The sequence below is a fragment of the Orcinus orca genome, chromosome 14 (assembly GCF_937001465.1).
Source record: "Orcinus orca chromosome 14, mOrcOrc1.1, whole genome shotgun sequence".
NCBI classification, from domain to species: Eukaryota; Metazoa; Chordata; class Mammalia; order Artiodactyla; family Delphinidae; genus Orcinus; species Orcinus orca.
The window spans coordinates 58,464,609-58,484,989 of NC_064572.1; the positions used below are offsets into that span (position 1 = coordinate 58,464,609).

The 20,381-nt window shown below is 38.4% G+C and overlaps 1 protein-coding gene across 1 annotated transcript in view; it reads left to right on the forward strand.

Annotated features, from left to right (window-relative positions):
• The window catches only part of LOC101281073 (cytochrome P450 2C18), a 70,878-nt gene that overhangs the window by 46,758 nt on the left and 3,739 nt on the right, over positions 1-20,381 (forward strand). Inside the window, 1 exon segment of the mRNA XM_049696887.1 lies at positions 952-1,093. Coding sequence (XP_049552844.1) covers positions 952-1,093 — 142 coding nt within the window.

A 20,381-nucleotide genomic window follows, 5' to 3' on the forward strand; every position in this document is an offset into this window, starting at 1 on the left:
TATACTGTTTCCCAAATCATTCATCCAACAGTTTTAGCATTAATTGATGATCTTTACTTGAATTGTTGAAAAATGAGAATTTTTCTAATTTTATCATCTCTGTATTTTTAATCTAGAATTCATCCATAACGAAGTGTTCCCCCACATTTTAAAATTAAGAGAAACAAATTTCATCCCAAAGATAAATGCTCAGTAGTTGTTAGTGTACTTGTTGATATTATCTAAGAAGTCACTTTTCCTCTTGGGAAAATTTTCTTTCTTACTGTGGTAAAATAAGTATAACATAAAAATGATCATTTTAGCTATTTTAAAGTGTACAATTCAGTGAAATTTAGTACATTCACAGTGTTGTGCAACCATAGCTACTATCTAGTTCCAGAACATTTTCATCACTGCAAAAGGAAATCCACCACCCGTTAAGCAGTCATTGCCCATTCCTCACTCCTTACAGCCCCCGACAGCCACTAATCTGTCTCTGTATGGATTTGCCAGATGCCATTTTTGATCAGATCAGACCTCTATTTTAAAAAGCCCTATAAACAGATTCCAAATACATCTGACTTTTCAAGAGCCCTCAGAGGCTTCCATTTTAAACTATGATCCACAAATTAGATGTAAGAAAGCTGAAATGATGAAATAGAGTCAAGGGTGGGATACAGACAGCAGTGTCCAAACGTTGTGATAAGTAAAGGGGATTCAGAGATCTAGCACCCAAGTAACCAAGTACACAGTACTTCAAATGCTATTGAAGGCCACTTTAGTAACATCACTGCCACTGGTCTTAAACTCATCCCTGTTTATTACTTGGTCTGTCTGTCTGGAATTGCCGTTGCCCTTCTTTGGACCTGGGACTCCTCATGTCTAGATCAAAAAATGGGACCAAATGACTTGTAACATTTCTACCGCTCCACGACCTCCTTATAATTCATTTATCTTCATCTTTCATTCCAGGGCACGACTATAGTAACATTGCTGAGTTCTGTGCTACATGATGACAGAGAATTCCCCAACCCAGAGGTGTTTGACCCAGTCCACTTCCTGGACGAGAGTGGCAACTTTAAGAAGAGTGACTACTTCATGGCTTTCTCAGCAGGTATTAAAAATTAATTTCCTTAGGTACTTAGGGAACAAGACAGCTTTCTGGAATTGGTTGGAACTTAATGATGCCCACTCTGGGGCTGAGAATCTGTGACCCTTTTTCCTTGGAGTTCAGGGACATCTATTTATTGTGAAGCCTGTTATTTTGTGAACAATCAGTTGGGTGTGTATTCAGAGTAACATTTTTGGGGTTTGGTTTTGTTTTTCTAAAATTGTTCTTGAGGCAGGTGTGGTATATATGAGAGTGCATCACAGTGGGCATCAGAAAATCTCAGTTTAAATCCTGGTTTTATTAATTATGAGCTATGTGACACTGGACATTTCTGTTTACCCAGAATCTTCCTTTCACTCATTTGAAAAATACAAAATTACAGTCTCTACCTTCCAGTGTTTATTTTGGTGGGGTAGATGTGGAGTTTCAAGGAAAGAGTCATGTACATTTACTTATATAATTACTTTATCTTTGGTCATTCAAGATGTTTGAATTAAGTTAGTGTTAACCATGAATTCCAAGAATGTAGATCTGGTTGAAATCAAGCGGTGTTTATTGGGGGTTTGTTAGGACTATAGCCCAGGAGACACAGATCCAAGAAGCACTTAAATTGTGTTCTTCCAGACTAAAATGGGGAAATTTATAAAGGCAGAAAACCACAAGGGCACATAACTTTTTGTCAAGAATTAGAATTGTAGATGACAATATGTAAGGATGCTTGTAAGCAAGAATTGGTTGGGGTTCGAAATGGTTACATAGTTGTGGAGGGGGAGGGGAACTTTGAAAATACAAAATTGTAGCAAGCACCTGTTAGCATATATTGTTTTGAAAATGGCTGGTGGAGTCATTGAGTTTGACACAGTTGGGAATTCAAGTTCTCAGTGATGCAGGAACATGTCTAAACACATCCACAATGAGTATGTGGCTTCATTTTAGGTGTCTGAACCATAGTTATTCCATTCTGATTTTTAAAGGATCTTAAATATGTCATCATTAACTATATTATGTATAGGCAAATGTAATATTAATACAGTACATTAAAATATTTAAAAACCTTTCATTTTTAAGGACAAAGTGTCCTAGTGTTAGATATAACATTAAAAGATAAACATTAAAAAACAAAATAAAAAATCTTAAAATTTGTATGGAAACACATAAGACCCCGAATAGCCAAAGCAGTCTTGGGGGTAAAACGGAACTGGAGGAATCAGACTCCCTGACTTCAGACTATACTACAAAGCTATAGTAATCAAGACAATATGGTACTGGCACAAAAACAAATATAGATCAGTGGAACAGGATAGAAAGCCCAGAGATAAACTCACGCACCTATGGTCAACTAATCTATGACAAAGGAGGCAAGAATATACAATGGAGAAAAGACAGTCTCTTCAGTAAGTGGTGCTGGGAAAACTGGACAGCTGCATGTAAAAGAATGAAATTAGAACACTTCCTAACACCATACACAAAAATAAACTCAAAATGGATTAGAGACCTAAATGTAAGACCGGACACTATAAAACTCTTAGAGGAAAACATAGGAAGAACACTCTTTGACATAAATCACAGCAAGATCTTTTTTGATCCACCTCCTAGAGTCATGGAAATAAAACCAAAAATAAACAAATGGAACCTAATGAAACTTAAAAGGTTTTGCAAAACAAACTACAAACAAGACGAAAAGGCAACCTTCAGAATGGGAGAAAATATTTGCAAACAAATCAACGGACAAAGGATTAATCTCCAAAATATATAAACAGCTCATGCAGCTCAATATTAAAAAAAAATCCAGTAAAAAAATGGGCAGAAGACCTAAATAGACATTTCTCCAAAGAAGACATACAGGGCTTCCCTGGTGGCGCAGTGGTTGAGAGTCTGCCTGCCGAGGCAGGGGACACGGGTTCGTGTGAAGATCCCACATGCCACTGAGCGGCTAGGCCCGTGAGCCATGGCCGCTGAGCCTGTGCTCCACAACAGTGAGAGGCCCGTGTACTGCACAAAAAAAAAAAAAAAAAAAAAGACATACAGATGGCCAAGAAGCACATGAAAAGCTGCTCAACATCACTAATTATTAGAGAAATGCAAATCAAAAATACAATGAGGTATCACCTCACACCAGTTAGAATGGGCATTATCAGAAAATCTACAAATAACAAATGCTGGAGAGGGTGTGGAGAAAAGGGAACCCTCTTGCACTGTTGGTGGGAATGTAAATTGATAGAATCACTATTGAGAACTGTATAGAGGTTCCTTAAAAAACTAAATATAGTATTACCGTATGACCCAGCAATCCCACTACTGGGCATATACCCAGAGAAAACCATAATTCAAAAAGACACATGCACCCCAATGTTCATTGCAGCACTGTTTACAATAGCCAGGACATGGAAGCAACCTAAGTGTCCATCAACAGATGAATGGATAAAGAAGACGTGGCACATATATACAATGGAATATTACTCATCCATAAAAAGGAACAAAATTGGGTCATTTGTAGAGACGTGGATGAATCTAGAGACTGTCATACAGAGTGAAGTAAGTCAGAGAAAAACAAATATTGTATATTAACGCATATATGTGGAACCTAGAAAAATGGTACAGATGAACCAGTTTGCAGGGCAGAAATTGAGACACAGATGTAGAGAACAAACGTATGGACACTAAGGGGGGAAGTGGGGGAGGGGTGGGGTGGTGGTGTGATGAATTGGGAGATTGGGATTGACATATATACACTAATATGTATAAAATGGATAAGTAATAAGAACCTGCTGTATAAAATAAAATTCAAAGAAAAAAAAGTAATAAGTACATTTTGATTTTTTGTTGATCATTTGGTTTGTTGACCATTTGGATTTCCTGCGTCATGAAGATGTTCAGGGTTTTTTTATTCCTATATTTATGTTTTCTTTTTTTTAATGTATTCATAGGAATTTTTTCTACATTCAGGATATAAATTTTTTGTTCATTTATCAGTATTGTAGTGGTCTCTCCCATCCTGTGTCATTTTATTTTGTTTCTTAAAAAAAACAAAATAAAAAAAGGCATAGAATACACCGATTGGCCTCAGAGTCATAAATCCCCAACTGGTCATTGTTTGAATCCAGAGTTATAAGCCTTTTTTCGGCCTCAAATTATTTACTTCAATGGTTCTCAATCCTGGCTGCGCAGTGGGACTCCCCTCTCCCCTTTTTAAAAAAATTATCAGTACCTCGACCCAATCCCAGTACAGTTAAACCAGAATCTCCAGAGTGTCCTTGGACACAGAGAAAACAAGACTAAAAGTTTATTTTTATCAGTGGGGCAAGGTCTACTCAGAATGGAAGTGCAAAGTGGCTGTACTTGATTGGTCTGTTTCTATCAGAGAGGCACAAGCTGAATTAGCAGGGACTGTTATAAAAGCTTTAGATTTCAGGCTCCCAGCTGTCTGAGTAAGAAGAGAAGGTTTCTGTGGATCCGGCTGTGCTCTGTCTCTCCTGTCTGCTTCTCCTGTCACTCTGGAAACAGAGCTCTGGGAAAGGGCAGCTCCCTCCTGGCCCCCACTCCTCTCCCAATTCCTGGAAATATCCTTAGATATTAGATGTTAAGGACATCAGCAAATCCTTAACCAATGTAAGTAGGTTTTATGCTTCTTCACTGTCTTGCAAACGGTAAGTAAGTTAATCCCAATGATGAAACTAATACATATTGTCATGGGCACACTGTCAAAACAGGTCAGCGTGAGGTAAATTACTTCCTATAAATTTTGACCTTTTTCTTGCCTTTTCAGGCCTGTCATTGTCATAAATAGATGAGCAAAGTAATGTGTTTTGTGAGTAGAGAAACATTTAGGTGTTTGTATGGTAGAATCAAAATAATAAAGTGTCAAAAGCTTGTAGTGTTTCTTCCCTTCTTTGTTTCACAGCCATTTGCTATGATTTGGCACTGAAGGTAAGTGGTAGGTGAAGTGTTTTGTGATTCGAAATTTTCTTCCAGAAGTCATATACTATATAAGCTGTGTGTTTTGTTCAGATGGCCATGAAAAGAGAACTTTTCTGAAGAAGGGCATTGTGCCTGATGTTAAGGAAGTAGCTTGGGATCAGGACCAGCATGAGTGAATGAAAGAAAGTAGTCATCAGTCAGGGTCCAACTGATGGTAATGGTGTTCATTTGGATTCTGCAGGGAGCTGCTGTCTGTAGCCTGTGAATGCTGCAGGATGGAAGATACTCTTCTTCCACGAGATGCTGCACGTCCTGGCACTGCCTGTATGATGCCTGCTTTCTGTCTGTGTTAGTAATACCAGAAGATCTCAAACTAGGCTGGGCATTGAAATTATTTGCATTTATTTTTTATAATATAGATTCTAGTATTCATCATAGGGCTACAGAATCAGAATTCTAATGACTGCTCTACAGGTGATTCTGAAGCAGACAGCTGGCTGTTGGTCCAGAGGTGGGCATTGAGGATCGGTACATTTCTCAAGGATCAGAGGGTGCATACGAAGAGCTTCAAATTTGAATCCTCTATATAGTAGCCCTGGGATGCTGGAAATGGAACAGAATTCCTTAACCTCAGGTTCCTTATTTATAAGTGGGGCAAATAAACCTGCTGAAGGTCCTGATACGAGGATTAATTGTAATCTGTGTACCAATTACTCGGGCCATTGCCTGACACATCAGTGGTAGCTATAAGTGGTAGCTATAACAATCACCATAATATTTATGTAATAAATACAGAAATATTTTAGGCTACATGTGGCAGAATAAAAACATAATAGTAGGATGATAATATATTCCGCGTCAGGCACAATATATTGACTTTTGCTCTTACATGTATGTCCATTCCCAGCTCTCAAAAGTCTATGGCCCTGTGTTCCCTGTGTATTTTGGAATGAAGCCAACAGTGGTCTTGCATGGATATGAAGCAGTGAAGGAAGCTCTGATTGATCTGGGAGAGGAGTTTTCTAGAAGAGGCAGCGTCCCAATGCTTGAAAGAGCTACTAAGGGACATGGTAGGTGTGCATGAGCACATGTTCAGCATTGATAATGGGTGGGGGTGGAGAGGATAAAAACAGGAATTTGAAGAGCCCCCAGCAGAGCTTGGTTCACCTGAAAGGCCGCCAAGTGTCAGCTCACTCCTCCTTCCCTAGCACCTCCCCCCTAGTTTCTGTTTCCCCTCCCGGTAGGAATCATGTTCAACAATGGGAAAATATGGGAGGAGACCCGGCGCTTCTCCCTCATGACCGTGCGGAATTTCGGGATGGGGAAGAGGAGCATTGAGGACCGAGTTCAAGAGGAAGCCCACTGCCTTGTGGAGGAGTTGAGAAAAACCAACAGTGGGTGATGCTATGCTCTGTCACTCTGACCTTAACAGTTGGCTCTCTTCTCCAGTGACATCCTTGGAAACATTACAGGGGTGGCCACATCTTTCATAGGGGTCATGGTTGTCACCCCTCAGATGGAGGAGGGAGGATGTGGAACATAGACAGCCAAGGGAACCTTTGTGTATCTATGCTTGTTGTGTGTGTACACCAATGATGGGGCACACCGTGTGGGTATAAATGTGTTTTAATCATACTCTATCCTGAATTTTGTGTTCAATTCAGAAATCACAAAGAATAGTTTAAAGTCATTTCCTGAAAGAGTTCGAGAACAATGTTTTTCCTGTAGCATTAATGTGGCTTATCTATTACAGAGCATTTCACCAGGGAATACTTGTTAATTGAACAGGGTGGGAATGACCCTTGTGCAGCATGAAACAAGTGACATGTGTGTTCACTTAATTGGACTATATTTATATTTTCAACCTCACAGAGATGTCTGAGAGTTACTTCCAGGGCCCAGGCCTACAATTCTGGCAAATAGTAATGACATCTAAGGGTTTTAATCATTTAGGTGTATCTTATTGCATTTCTTCTCAATTATGATTTCTCTGTAAATACAGCACTATTTTAAAAATACCTTTACTGTATATTTACCTTTACCACTGAGCTTTTTCCATTGTAATTTTCCTGTTTCTAGCTGTGGCCTTTCCTTTTCCCTTAGAGAAGTCTCTTTAACATTTCTTGTAAACTGGTTTGGTGGTGCTGAAGTCTTTTAGCTTTTGCTTGTCTGTAAAATTTCTGATGTCTTTATCAAATCTGAATGAGATCCTTGCTGGGTAGAGTATTCTTGGTTGTCAGTTTTTTCTTTTTTCTTTTTCTTTTTTTTTTTTTTTTTGCGGTACGCGGGCCTCTCACTGTTGTGGCCTCTCCCGTTGCAGAGCACAGGCTCTGAACGCGCAGGCTCAGCGGCCATGGCTCACGGGCCCAGCCGCTCTGCGGCATGTGGGATCTTCCCAGACTGGAGCACAAACCTGCGTCCCCTGCATCGGCAGATGGACTCTCAACCACTGCGCCACCAGGGAAGCCCATCAGTTTTTTCTCTTCATCACTTTTTTTCTTTTTAACTTTAAATTTATCATGCCACTTTCTTCTTGCCTGCAGTTTCTGTTGAAAAGTCAACTAATAGTGTTATGGGAGTTCCCTTGTGTGTAACTTGTTACTTTTCCCTTGCTGCTTTTAATCTTCTCTCTTTATGTTTAATTTTTGACATTTTAATTACAATGTATCTCGGTTTGTTCCTCTTTGGGTTGACCTGTTCAGGACTCTGTGCTTCCTGGACTTGGATGTCTGTTACTGATCCCAGGTTAGGGAAGTTTTCAGCTATCATGTCTTCAAATATGTTCTCTGCACCTTTATCTCTCTCTTCTTCTTCTGGAACTGCTATAATGTGAGTGTTAGTATGATTGTTGGTGTCAGAGATCTCTTAAACTGTCTTCATTTCTTTTCATTCTTTTTTCTTTTTTCTGTTCATTGTCAGTGATTTCTACTACTTTGTCTTCCACCTCACTGATCCATTCCTCTCTTTCATTTAGTCTATTCTTGATTCTTTCTAGTGTATTTTTCATGTCATTTATTATATTCTTCATCTCTGTTTGGTTGTTCTTTATATTTTCCAACTCTTTGTTAAAAACTACTAACTTCTTGCTCTGTGTATCCATTCTTCTCCCAAGTTCTTTGATCATCTTAACAATCATTACCCTGAACTCTTTCTTGAGTAGATTACATATCTCTACTGCACTTAGTTCTTCTTCTGTGGTTTTATCTTTTTCCATCATTTGGAACATGTTCTTCTGTCACCTCATTTTTTCTAACTTGCTGTTTTTATTTCTATGTATCTGCTAGGTTGGTTATAGTTCCTGACCTTGGAGAAATGGCCTTTTGTGGGAGATGTCCAGTGTGTCCCAGCAGCACACTCCCCTCTCATCATTGGAGCTGTATTCCTCAGGATTTCCCCCTATGTGGGCTGTGTTGGTCCTTCTGTTGTGGTGGGCTGAGTACTGTAGGCAACCTGGTAGGCTTGGTTGGCCCTAGTCAGGTTATTCCCACAGCTGGTATGGGACCACTGATAGGTGGGGCTGGTTCCTGACAGAGCAGGCTGTGGGTTCTGGGGTGTCCAGAAGCTTGTGTTGGCCTGCTGTTTGTCAGGGCTGGGGCCCAGCGAGTCCCGGGGCACATGCTGGCCTTTTGATGGGTGGGTTGGGTGTGCAGTCTGCAGGACTATCATTGTTCTGGGGCTGGGCGTCTGCCCTCTGCTGGGCGAGGCTGGTGCTGGACCTAGCGTAGGCTAACTGGTGGGCAGGTCTGAGGTCCAGTAGGTCTCGGTTGGTGCTGGCCTGCTAATGGTTGGGCTGGATTTGCAGATTGTGGGCCTGTGGTGGTCCTGTGACTGGTGTCCACTCATGGTACGTGAGGCTGGTCCCAAGGCTAGGGCAGGCTTACTGGTTGACAAGGCAGGGGCCCAGCTGGTCCCAGGGCTAGCCTACTGCTATGTGGACTGGGTCTGCCTGCTGTGGGGCTGTCATTCTCCTGGGGTTCTTACCTACCTGCTGGTGGGTGAGGCTTGTCCTGAGGCTGAGACCAGTACAAAACATGATGATTAGTGATGTTGACCATCTTTTCATGTACCTGTTGATCATTTTTATTTCTTTTTTTAAGTGAACACAATATAAAGATATTATTTAATTCATTAATGAGGAAATCCGTTACAACCTGTTGTAATAAGGTGTTACTATCTGTTCAAGGGAGAAGGGTAAAAAAGTACAGACTTACTTAGAGTAGAGGAATGTTGACATGAATGTGCAAATGAAGACAGAACTAGCTGGGAAAGTCAATTGAACCTCTACTGGACAGAACAGAGCTTGTATGTCTATAGGCAAGAATTATTTTGTACTGCTATTAGGTATTGATAATTTACAAATTATTACAGACATCTCCAATAAAATCAGAGTCAGATAAAGCACAGGGGTGAGGTATAGTATAGTTTTCTGCTGGAGCACACATTTTCCCTGCACTGTAGCTGTAACTACACCTACATATCCAGGTTAAAAAAAAAAAATCGACTTTCTTGAAAGGATGTGATTTACACTCAATATTTCCCCCTCAGCTTTACTGAGATACAGTTGGTATACAACATTGTGTTAGTATAAGATATACAACTTATTGATTTGACATGCTCAGATATTGCAATATGATTACCATCATAGCATTGTCTAACAGCTCCATCAGACTACATAATTACCATTTCTTTGGGAAACATTTAAGATCTACTCCCGTAGCAACTTGCAGGTATATTATACAGTAATGTTAATTGAAATCACAGTTCTGCACATTAGCTCCCCAGAATTTATTCATAATCTAACTGGAAGTTTGTACTTTTTGACCAATATCTCCCCATTTCCCACACTCGCCAGCCCCTGGAAACCACCCTTCTACTCTTTGTTTCTTTGAGTTTGGCTTTTTTAGATTCCACATTTAAGTTAAATCATATGGTTGGTATTTGTCTTTTTCTATGTGACGCATTTCACTCAGCATAATGCCCTCAAGAGCCATCCATGTCATTGCAAATGCAAGGATTCCCTCCTTTCTCATGGCTGAGTAATATTCCATTGTGTGTGTGTATATATTTGACCCTTGAACAGCATGGGTTTGAAATGTGTAGGTCCACTTATATGCGGATTTAAAAAAATAAATATGTAGTACAGTACTACACGTTCTGTGGTTGAATCATCAGATGTGAAATTGTGGATATGGAAGACTGACTGTAAAGTTATGCATGGATTTTTGCCTGTGCAGGGGGTCCATGCCCCTAACTCCCATATTGTTCATGAATCAAATGGATATAAGTGAAAAACATTCATCTGTTTGTCAGTGGAAATAATAATAGGAATAGAAAATGATTTTATTTGAGCCAAACTGAGAATTACAGCCTGGGAGACACAGATTCAAGAAGCAGTTGAATTGAGTTCTGCCAGACTACAAAATGGGGGAGATTTATAAAGGCAAAACCCACAAAATACGTGGGTTGTTTGTCAAGAACTATAATTGAAGGTGACAAGAAGTAGGGATTCTTGTTAAGGAGGTATTGGTTTGGGTCTGAAATGGTTGCACAGTTACAAGGGAGACCTTGAGACCATAAGGTTGCAGGTGGCAGCTGTCAGCAGATATTTTGTAGAGAATGGTTGGTGGTGTCCTTGAGTCTGATACACTTCGGAAAATTCATGTTCTCAGTAATGCAGGAATGTGTCTGAAACCACGTCCACCATGGCCACCCAGCCAGCCCCATTTTGAATGCCTGAACCACAGTTACTCCATTTTAATTTATAAATGCATTCTCTTCTTTAATGGTTAAAGCAGATGTACAATGCATGTTTAAGGCCACAAAACACGCTGTTCTAGACAGCATAAAATCTAAGCCATATCATGTATAAGCCAGAATGACTTCTCCATACCTCAGTATGTGAAAATTTCTTCCATCATGTTATGGACAGATAGGTTGTTTCCACATGTTGGATATTGTGAATAATGCTGCAGTAAACGTGAGAGCACAGGAATCTCTTTGATATCCAGTTTTCATTTCCTTCAGATATATACCCAGAAGTAGGAATCCTGGATAATACGGTAGTTCTATTTTTAATATGTGGAGGCACCTCCATACTGTGTTACAAATTGGCTGTTTACATTCACACCAGTTTACATTCACACCAACAGTGCACAAGTGTTCTTTTTTCTCCACATCCTATCCAACATTTGTTATCTTTTTACTTTTTGATGACAGTCATTCTAACAGGTGTGAGGTGATGTCTCATTGTGGTTTTGATTTGCATTTCCCTGATGATTAGTGATTTTGAGCACTTTTTTTAATGTACATGTTGGCCATCTGTATGTCTTTGGAAAAATGTCTGTTCAGTTCCTCTGCCTGTTTTTAACCAGATTATTTTTTCCTATTAAGTTGTAATGGTTTCTTTAAATAAATATTTTTGATATTAACCTCTTATCAGATATATGATTTGCAAACATTTCCTCTCCGTTTGTAGGTTGCCATTTCATTTTGTTGATCATTTTGTCTTGCTCGCAGAAAAGCTTTTTAGTTTGATATAGTCCCCTTGTTTATTTTTGCTTTTATTGCTTGTGCTTTTGTTATATTAAAAAAAAAAAAATCATTGCCAAGACCAATGTCAAGAAGTCTTTTCCCTGAGTTTTCTTCTTGGAGTTTTATTGTTTCAGGTCATACATTTAAGTCTCTAATCCATTTAGAGTTGACGTTTCTGAGTGCTGTAAGATAGGGGTCCTGTTTCATTCTTTTACTTTTGGACGTCCAGTTTTCCCAACACCACTTATTGAAGAGACTATCCTTTCCCCAATGAGTATTCTTGACTCCCTTGTCAAATATTAGTTGATAGTATATGTGTGGGTTTATTTCTGGGCTTTCAGTTCTGTTCATTGGTCTATATGTCTGTTTTTATGCCAGTATACTACTGTGTTGACTTTCCTTTTTAGCTTTGTGATATAATTTGAAGACAGAAAATTTAATACATTCAGCTTCTTTCTTCATTCTCAGGACTTCTTTGGGTATTTGGGGTCGTCCATATAAATATTAGGATTGTTTTTTATATTTCTTTAAAAAATGCCGTTAGAATTTTGGTGGAAATTGTATTGAATCTATAGATGTCTTTGGGTAATAAGGACATATTAACAATACTAAGATTGATCTGTAAACAGTATGTATCTTTCCATTTATTTGTGCCTTCTTTATTTCATCAATGTCTTGTGAAAGAACATTGTACAGAGCTTTCTCTTGTTTTTCTTTTGCATTCTTTTTTAATATTTTTTTCCATTATGGTTTACCACAGGATATTCAGTATAGTTCCCTGTGCTATACGTTAGGACCTTGTTGTTTATCCATTCTAAATGTAATAGTTTGCATCTACCAACCCCAAACTCCCAGTCCATCCCTCTCCCTCACTCCCTCCCCCTTGGCAACCACAAGTCTGTTCTCTATGTCTTTGAATCTGTTTCTGTTTTGTAGATAGGTTCATTTGTACCATATTTCAGATTCCCCATATAAGTGATATCATATGATATTTGTCTTTCTCTTTCTGACTTACTTCACTTAGTATGAAAATCTCTAGTTGCATCCATGTTGCTGCAAATGGCATTATTTCGTTCTATTTTTTACGGCTGAGTAGTATTCCATTGTATATATCTACCACATCGTCTTGAGCTTTTCCTTCCTTGGTTAAATTTATTCCTAAGTATTCTATTGTTTTTGTTGCTGTTTAAAATGGGATTAATTTCCTTAATTTTTTCCATAGAGCTTGTTGATAGTCTATAGAAACACAGATGATTCTTGTATATTGATTTTTGTATCCTGCACCTTTACTGAGTTCATTGATTAGTTCTATCAATTTTTAGTTGAGTCTTTAGGGTTTTGTGCATGTGCAAACAGACTTTTTTCTTTTCCTTTGGATACCTTTTATTTATTTTTCTTGTGTGATAGCTCTGGCTAGGACTTCCAGTACTATGTTTAATAGGAGTGATAAGAGTGGGCACAATCATATTGTTTCTTTTTTTTTTTAATTTTTAAAAATTTTTATTTATTTATTTATTTATTTTTGGCTGCGTTGGGTCTTTGTTGATGCACATGGGCTTTCTCTAGTTGTGGCGAGCGGGAGCTACTCTTCATTGCGGTGCGCGAGCCTCTCATTGCAGTGGATTGTCTTGTGGAGCACGGGTTCTAGGCGCGCGGGCTTCAGTAGTTGTGGCTCACGGGCTCTAGAGCGCAGGTTCAGCGGTTGTGGCGCACAAGCTTAGTTGCACTGCGGCATGTGGGATCTTCCCAGACCAGGGATCCCTGTGTCCCCTGCATTGGCAGGCAGATTCTTATCCACTGTGCCTCCAGGGAAGCCCAATCATATTGTTTCTGATCTTAGGGTAAAAGCTTCCAACTGTTCAACTGTGAGTATGATGTTAGCTGTGGGCTTGTCGTATATGGCTTTTACTGTGTTGAGTAAAGTACTATAGAAGTGCTTTTATCATGAAAGAATTTTGAATTTTGTCAGATGTTTTTTTCTGCATCTATTGAGATGATCATATGAGTTTTACTCTTCATTCTTTTAATGTAGTGAATCACATTTATTGATTTATGTAAGTTCAAAAGATTTTGAGAAGGATTGGCAATGCTTGCCGATCCTTAAGTGTTTGTAGAATCACCAGTGAAACCATCTGATTCTGGACTTTTTTTTGTTGTTAGGATTTTTTATTACTGATTTGACAACCTTATCATTATTGGTTAGTCAGATTTTCTATTTCTTCATGAATCAATCCTAACAGGTTGTGCGTTTCTAGAAATGTATTCATTTCTTGTAGATTATCCAATTTGTTGGTAGATAATTGTTCATAGTAGCCTCTTTTTTTTTTGTATTTCACTGGTATTGGCTTTAACATCTCTTCTTGACTTCTTATTTTATTTATTGCATCTTCTCTCTTTTCTTCTTAGTCTAGCTAAAGTTTTGTCGATTTTGTCTTTTAACTTCTATACTAGAAGTAATAGTGGTTTATTCACCACCTCTACATTGTGACAGTATTCTGGATTTGTCTATATATTTACCTATGTCAGCTACCTTTATACTTTCATATGCTTTTCTGTTGCTGCTCAGTGTTCTGTTGTTTCAATGTTATGGAATTCTTTTAGCTTTTCTTATAAGACATGTCTAGTGGCAATTAATTCCCTCAGCTTTTGTATATTTGGGAAAGTGTTTATTTGTCTTTTATTTTTAAAGAATTGTTTTGCCAGATACAGTATTCCTTGTTGGCAGCTTTTTTCTTTCTGCATTTTGAATATATCATCCCATTGCTTTCTTTTTTTTTAATATTTATTTTATTTATTTGGTTGCACCAGGTCTTAGTTGCTGCAGGTGGGCTCCTTGGTCGTGGCTCACAGGCTCCTTAGTTGTGGCACGTGAACTCTTAGTTGCGGCATGCACATAGGATCTAGTTCCCTGACCAGGGATCGAACCTGGGCCTCCTGCATTGGGAGCGTGGAGTCTTAACCACTGCGCCACCAGGGAAGTCCCCCATTGCTTCCTGACCTGCAGTGGTTTTGCTTAGAAGACTATTGTTAGTCTTATGATTGTTCTTTTGTATGTGACAAGTCACTTGTTTTGCTGCTACCAAAATTCTCTCCTTGTCTTTGATTTTGACAATTTGAGTATAATGTATCTCAGAGTGGATTTCTTTAGTTCATCCTAGTTAGAGTGTGTTGGCCTTATAGAATCTGAGTGATAAATTTTCACCCAGATACGGGAAGTTTTTGCCATTATTTCTTCAAATAAGCTTTCTCTCTTTTCCCATAATGTGTATATTGATCCACTTGTTGATGTCCCGTAAGTCCCTTAGGGGTGCCCACACTCATCACTATTATTCAACATAGTTTTGGAAGTTTTGGCCGCAGCAATCGGAGAAGGAAAAGAAATAAAAGAAATCCAAATTGGAAAAGAAGAAGTAAAGCTGTCACTGTTTGCAGGTGAGATGATACTATACATAGAGAATCCTAAAGATGCTACCAGAAAACTACTAGAGCTAATCAATGAATTAGTAAAGTAGCAGGATACAAAATTAATGCACAGAAATATCTTGCATTCCTATACACCAACAACGAAAATTCAGAAAGAGAAATTAAGGAAACACTCCCATTTACCATTGCAACAAAAAGAACAAAATACCTAGGAATAAACCTACCTAAGGAAGCAAAAGACCTGTATGCAGAAAACTATGACTCTGATGAAAGAAATCAAAGATGATGCAAACAGATGGAAAGATATACCATGTTCTTGGATTGGAAGAATCAACACTGAAAATGACTATACTACCCAACTCAACCTACAGATTCAATGCAATCCCTATCAAATTACCAATGGCATTTTTCACAGAACTAGAACAAGAAATTTTACAGTTTGTATGGAGACACAAAAGACCCCAAATAGCCAAAGCAATCTTGAGAAAGAAAAACGGAGCTGGAGGAATCAGGTTTCCAGACTTCAGACTATACTACAAAGCTACAGTAATCAAGACAGTATGGTACTGGCACAAAAACAGAAAAATAGATCAATGGAAGAGTATAGAATGCCCAGAGATAAACCCACGCACCTATGGTCAACTAATCTATGACAAAGGAGGCAAGGATCTACAACGGAGAAAAGACAGTCTCTTCAGTAAGTGGTGCTGGGAAAACTGGACAGCTACATGTAAAAGAATGAAATTAGAACACTCCCTGACACCATACAAAAAATAAACTCAAAATGGATTAAAGACCAAATGTAAGGCTGGACACTATAAAACTCTTAGAGGAAAACCTAGGAAGAACACTCTTTGACATAAATCACAGCAAGATGTTTTTTGACCCACCTCCTAGACTAATGGAAATAAAAACAAAAATAAACAAATGGGACCTAATGAAACTTAAAAACTTTTGCACAGCAAAGGAAACTATAAACAAGATGAAAAGACAATCCTCAGAATGGGAGAAAATATTTACAAACGAATCAACAAAGGATTAATCTCCAAAGTATATAAACATCTGATGCAGCTCAATATTAAAAAAACAAACAACCCAATTAAAAATGGGCAGAAGATCTAAATGGACATTTCTCCAAGGAAGACACACAGATGGCCAAGAGACACATGAAAAGCTTCTCAACATCACTAATTATTACAGAAATGCAAATCAAAACTACAATGAGGTATCACCTCATACCAGTTTGAATGAGCATCATCAGAAAATCTACAAACAACAAATGGTGGAGAGGGTGTGGAGAAAAGGGAACCCTCTTGCACTGTTGGTGGGAATGTAAATTGATACAGCCACTATGGAGAACAGTATGGAGGTTCCTTAAAAAACTAAAAATAGAATTACCATATGACCCAGCAATCCCACTACTGGGCATATACCTAGAGAAAACCGTAATTCAAAAAGACACATGCACCCCAGTGTTCATTGCAGCACTGTTTGCAATAGCCAGGTCATGGAAGCAACCTAAATGCGTGTTGACAGACGAACGGATAATGAAGATGTGGTACATACATACAATGGAACATTACTCAGCCATAAAAAGGAACGAAATTGGGTCATTTGCAGAGACGTGGATGGACCTAGAGACTGTCATACAGAGTGAAGTAAGTCAGAAAGAGAAAAACAAATATCGTATATTAACACATATATGTGGAATCTAGAAAAATGGTACAGATGAACCGGCAGAAATAGAGACACAGTTGTAAAGAACAAACGTATGGACACCAAGGCGGGAAAGCGGGGGGTGGGAGGGGTGGGGAGGATGAATTGGGAGATTGGGATTGACATGTATACACTAATATGTATAATATGGATAACTAATAAGAACCTGCTGTATAAAAAAATAAAATTATATATATAAGGGAATAATTTTTAAAACAAAATTATACCTTTTATCTGATAGAATTAGGGGATGGAATTTTCCCCCAGTTTTGTATTTTAAAAAATGTAAATCTAGGGACTTCCCTGGTGGTCCAGTGGTTAAGACGTCACCTTTCAGTGCAGGGGATGCAGGTTCAGTCCCTGGTTGGGGAGCTAAGATCCCACATGCCTCACAGCCAAAAATCCAAAACATAAAACAGAAGCAATATTGTAACAAATTCAATAAAGACTTTAAAAATTGTCCACATCAAAAAAGATCTTTAAAAAATTTAAATCTAAATAACTTTCAAAAATGTATATATTTTAAATGTGTGTGTATGAAAGTGTGTTGAAATCTGTCTGTCTGTCCCTCAGTTCATCATATGTATGTCCCAAGAACAAAGATTTTCTCATTCATAACAGTAATAATATTTGTGCTCAGGAGTTACTGTTGATACAATATCGTCTAATACACAACCTATATTTAAATTTTTCCAACTTTCCTAGAATATCTTTTATAGCCTTTTCTCTTTGCAATTCAGTCTCCAGTGAAGGAACAAGCATATCATTTGGTTATCTTTTCCCTTTGGTCTCCTGTAATCAAGAACAGTTCTCTTTGTTTCTTTATTTCTTTTCAGTACATTTACCTTTTTGGAGTCCAGGCTAGTAGTCATGTAAAATGTTTGATTGTTTTCTAGATATTAGATTCCAGTTATGATTTTGGTGAGAGAACTACATAGGTAATATGCATGTCCCACTGAATCTCATTGGGGAGGTGAGGGCACATAATATCACTTACCCCATTATTGGTTATGTCAACCTTCTCACTAAATAAAGTGGTATCTCCCAGATGTCTACATTGCAGAGGTTCCATTATTTAATACATAATTAATAAAAATTTATGGCATGATACTTTAAGACCTTGTGAATATCCTACACCCAAAGCGTTCACCCAACAGTGTTAGCGTTTATTGATGGTCCTAAGCTGAATTGTTGCAAAATGATAATTTTTTCCATTTTTATCATCCCTTCTGTGTTTTGTTTTGTTTTGTGTTTTTGTTTTTGTTTTTTTTTTGTGGTACGCGGGGCTCTCACTGTTGTGGCCTCTCCAGTTGTGGAGCACAGGCTCCGGACGTGCAGGCTCAGCGGCCATGGCTCACGGGCCCAGCTGCTCCGCGGCATGTGGGATCTTCCTGGATCGGGGCACGAACCCGTGTCCCCTGCATCGGCAGGCGGGCTCTCAACCACTGCACCACCAGGGAAGCCCTGTTATATGAGTTCTTGAAAGAAGGCTCCGTCCTTATCATGTTGGTATCAGACTCAAAGCAAGGAATAAGACCCCATAGAATAAAGGAAGGGGAGTCCATGACTCAGCGCACACATTACAGGTGTGGAGATTACAGGTTCGAGCCCTGGTCCGGGAAGATCCCACATGCCGCGGAGCAACTAAGCCCGTGTGCCACAGCTACTGAGCCTGTGCTTTAGAGCCCGCGAGCCACAACTACTGAGCCGGTGTGCCACAACTACTGAAGCCTGCGCACCTAGAGCCTGTGCTCTGCAACAAGAGAAGCCACCACAATGAAAAGCCCACGCATCGCAATGAAGAGTAGCCCTCGCTCGCCACAACTAGAGAAAGCCCATGAGCAACAACAAAAGACCCAACACAGCCAAAGATAGATATCTAGATAGATATCTAGATAGATAGATAGATAGATAAATTTATTTAAAAAATAAATATGTTTGATGCTGCACTGAAAAATTTTCTGAGAAGGGGCATGAGTTTTTAGAAATAATGAATAGCATTTATGTTTACCATTCTACAGAAAGGTAATGTAAAAGATAGTTCATAATTGCTTCTTCCTTCCTCTTTCTAGATTTCACTAGAAATTAAGGTTTTTAAAGGTTTTTGACTGAAAAAAAAAACCCTCACAATGTAAGAGCCATGAGCTGAGCATTATTGAGTGTCTTACTGAAGACTATAGCCTGGCAGACAGCCTCTCAGATAGCTCTGAGGAACCCCTCCAAAGAGGTAAAAGAGGAGCCAATATATATATGAAGTTTTTGGCTGGGAAATACATGTAGTCAAACATATATTTTTGTAAAAAAAGAATTACTGCTGATAAAAAAAAGAAATTGAGTTCATGATTTTAGTGCTTATATATGGAAAATGCAAGACTCTGGGGTCCTTAAAATTCTTCCTTAGATATGCACCTTGACTAGGGGCCCATATATCCAAAACACAGAATGCTTAATCCCGAATTCCTTTCAGGGTGTACTTGTAGGTCAGCAACGGCAGTGGCTAATGACTTGATCTTTGTAGAATTGGAATGGTGGGCAACATTCTTTGTTTACAAGGTTAACAATTCTGATTAGTATATGTAATTTAAACTACTAAAATTAATAAGGAAAACATCTTATGCAAGGAACTTTTTTTTTTTTAAGGATACGAAGAATGGAAATACATTTTGTTAAGGGAAAAGAAAGTGAGTTTGCCCTGAAGCTGGTTCTTTCTTTCTTTTTTTGTTTTGGCTGAGCGGGGTCTTCGTTGAGGCATGCCAGATCTTCATTGCTGTGTGCTGGATCTTCCTTGTGGCATTCAGAATCTTTAGTTGTGGCGTGTGGTCTCTTAGTTTCAGCATGCATGCAGGATCTAGTTCCCTGACCAGGGATCGAACCCAGTCCCCCTGCATTGGGAGGGCAGAGTCTTAACCTCTGGACCACCAGGGAAGTCCCTGGTTATTTCTAAATGGAAAAGAAAATAAGGAATGAACTAATATGGAAATAGAAAGTTGTAGAAGGTTTGTGAGAAAAACAGAAAATAAGGAATGAACTAATATGGAAATAGAAAGTTGTAGAAGGTTTGTGAGAAAAACAGAAAATAAGGAATGAACTAATATGGAAATAGAAAGTTGTAGAAGGTTTGTGAGAAAAACAGAAATCTTTAGAAAGGAATTTTGTGGGTGGTCAGGACTGGCTAAGACTGAAAAAGTGAATAAGTTTTAATAGTAAAAGCAAGGTGGTGTAAAAGTAGGATTTGTTTTTCTTTTTCTGTTAAGAGGGCAAAGTTTTCTTGGAATATTGATCAACTTTTGATAACAGATTGTAGAGTTTCTCTAACCTTTTAAGTAATCTGTTGCAACTTTCTGTATTTGCCTTTGAAATCTTTTTGTCTCATTGGTTGAGTAAATAAGTATTGTTTCATAGTGACCTACTATCCTATCTGACCAAGTGTTTTAAAATCTGCTGATATCTTTGACAAACTTCCCTAAATCAAATTCTAAATGAAGTTCTTTTGACCTCTAGCTAAATTTGGGATACTTCAGAAGTTCCCTGAAACATCTCAAAGAGAGAGATTAATTAGGCTTTTTTGGTATGTTGAATTACATGGGAAGCATTGTCAAATGAGTAATGATAAACTTTCTTAGGTTATATGGGTAAATGTTATAAATGTTCTAGAAATTATGTGAAATTCCTAAAATTGGATATGTCCTGGTATAATGTTATG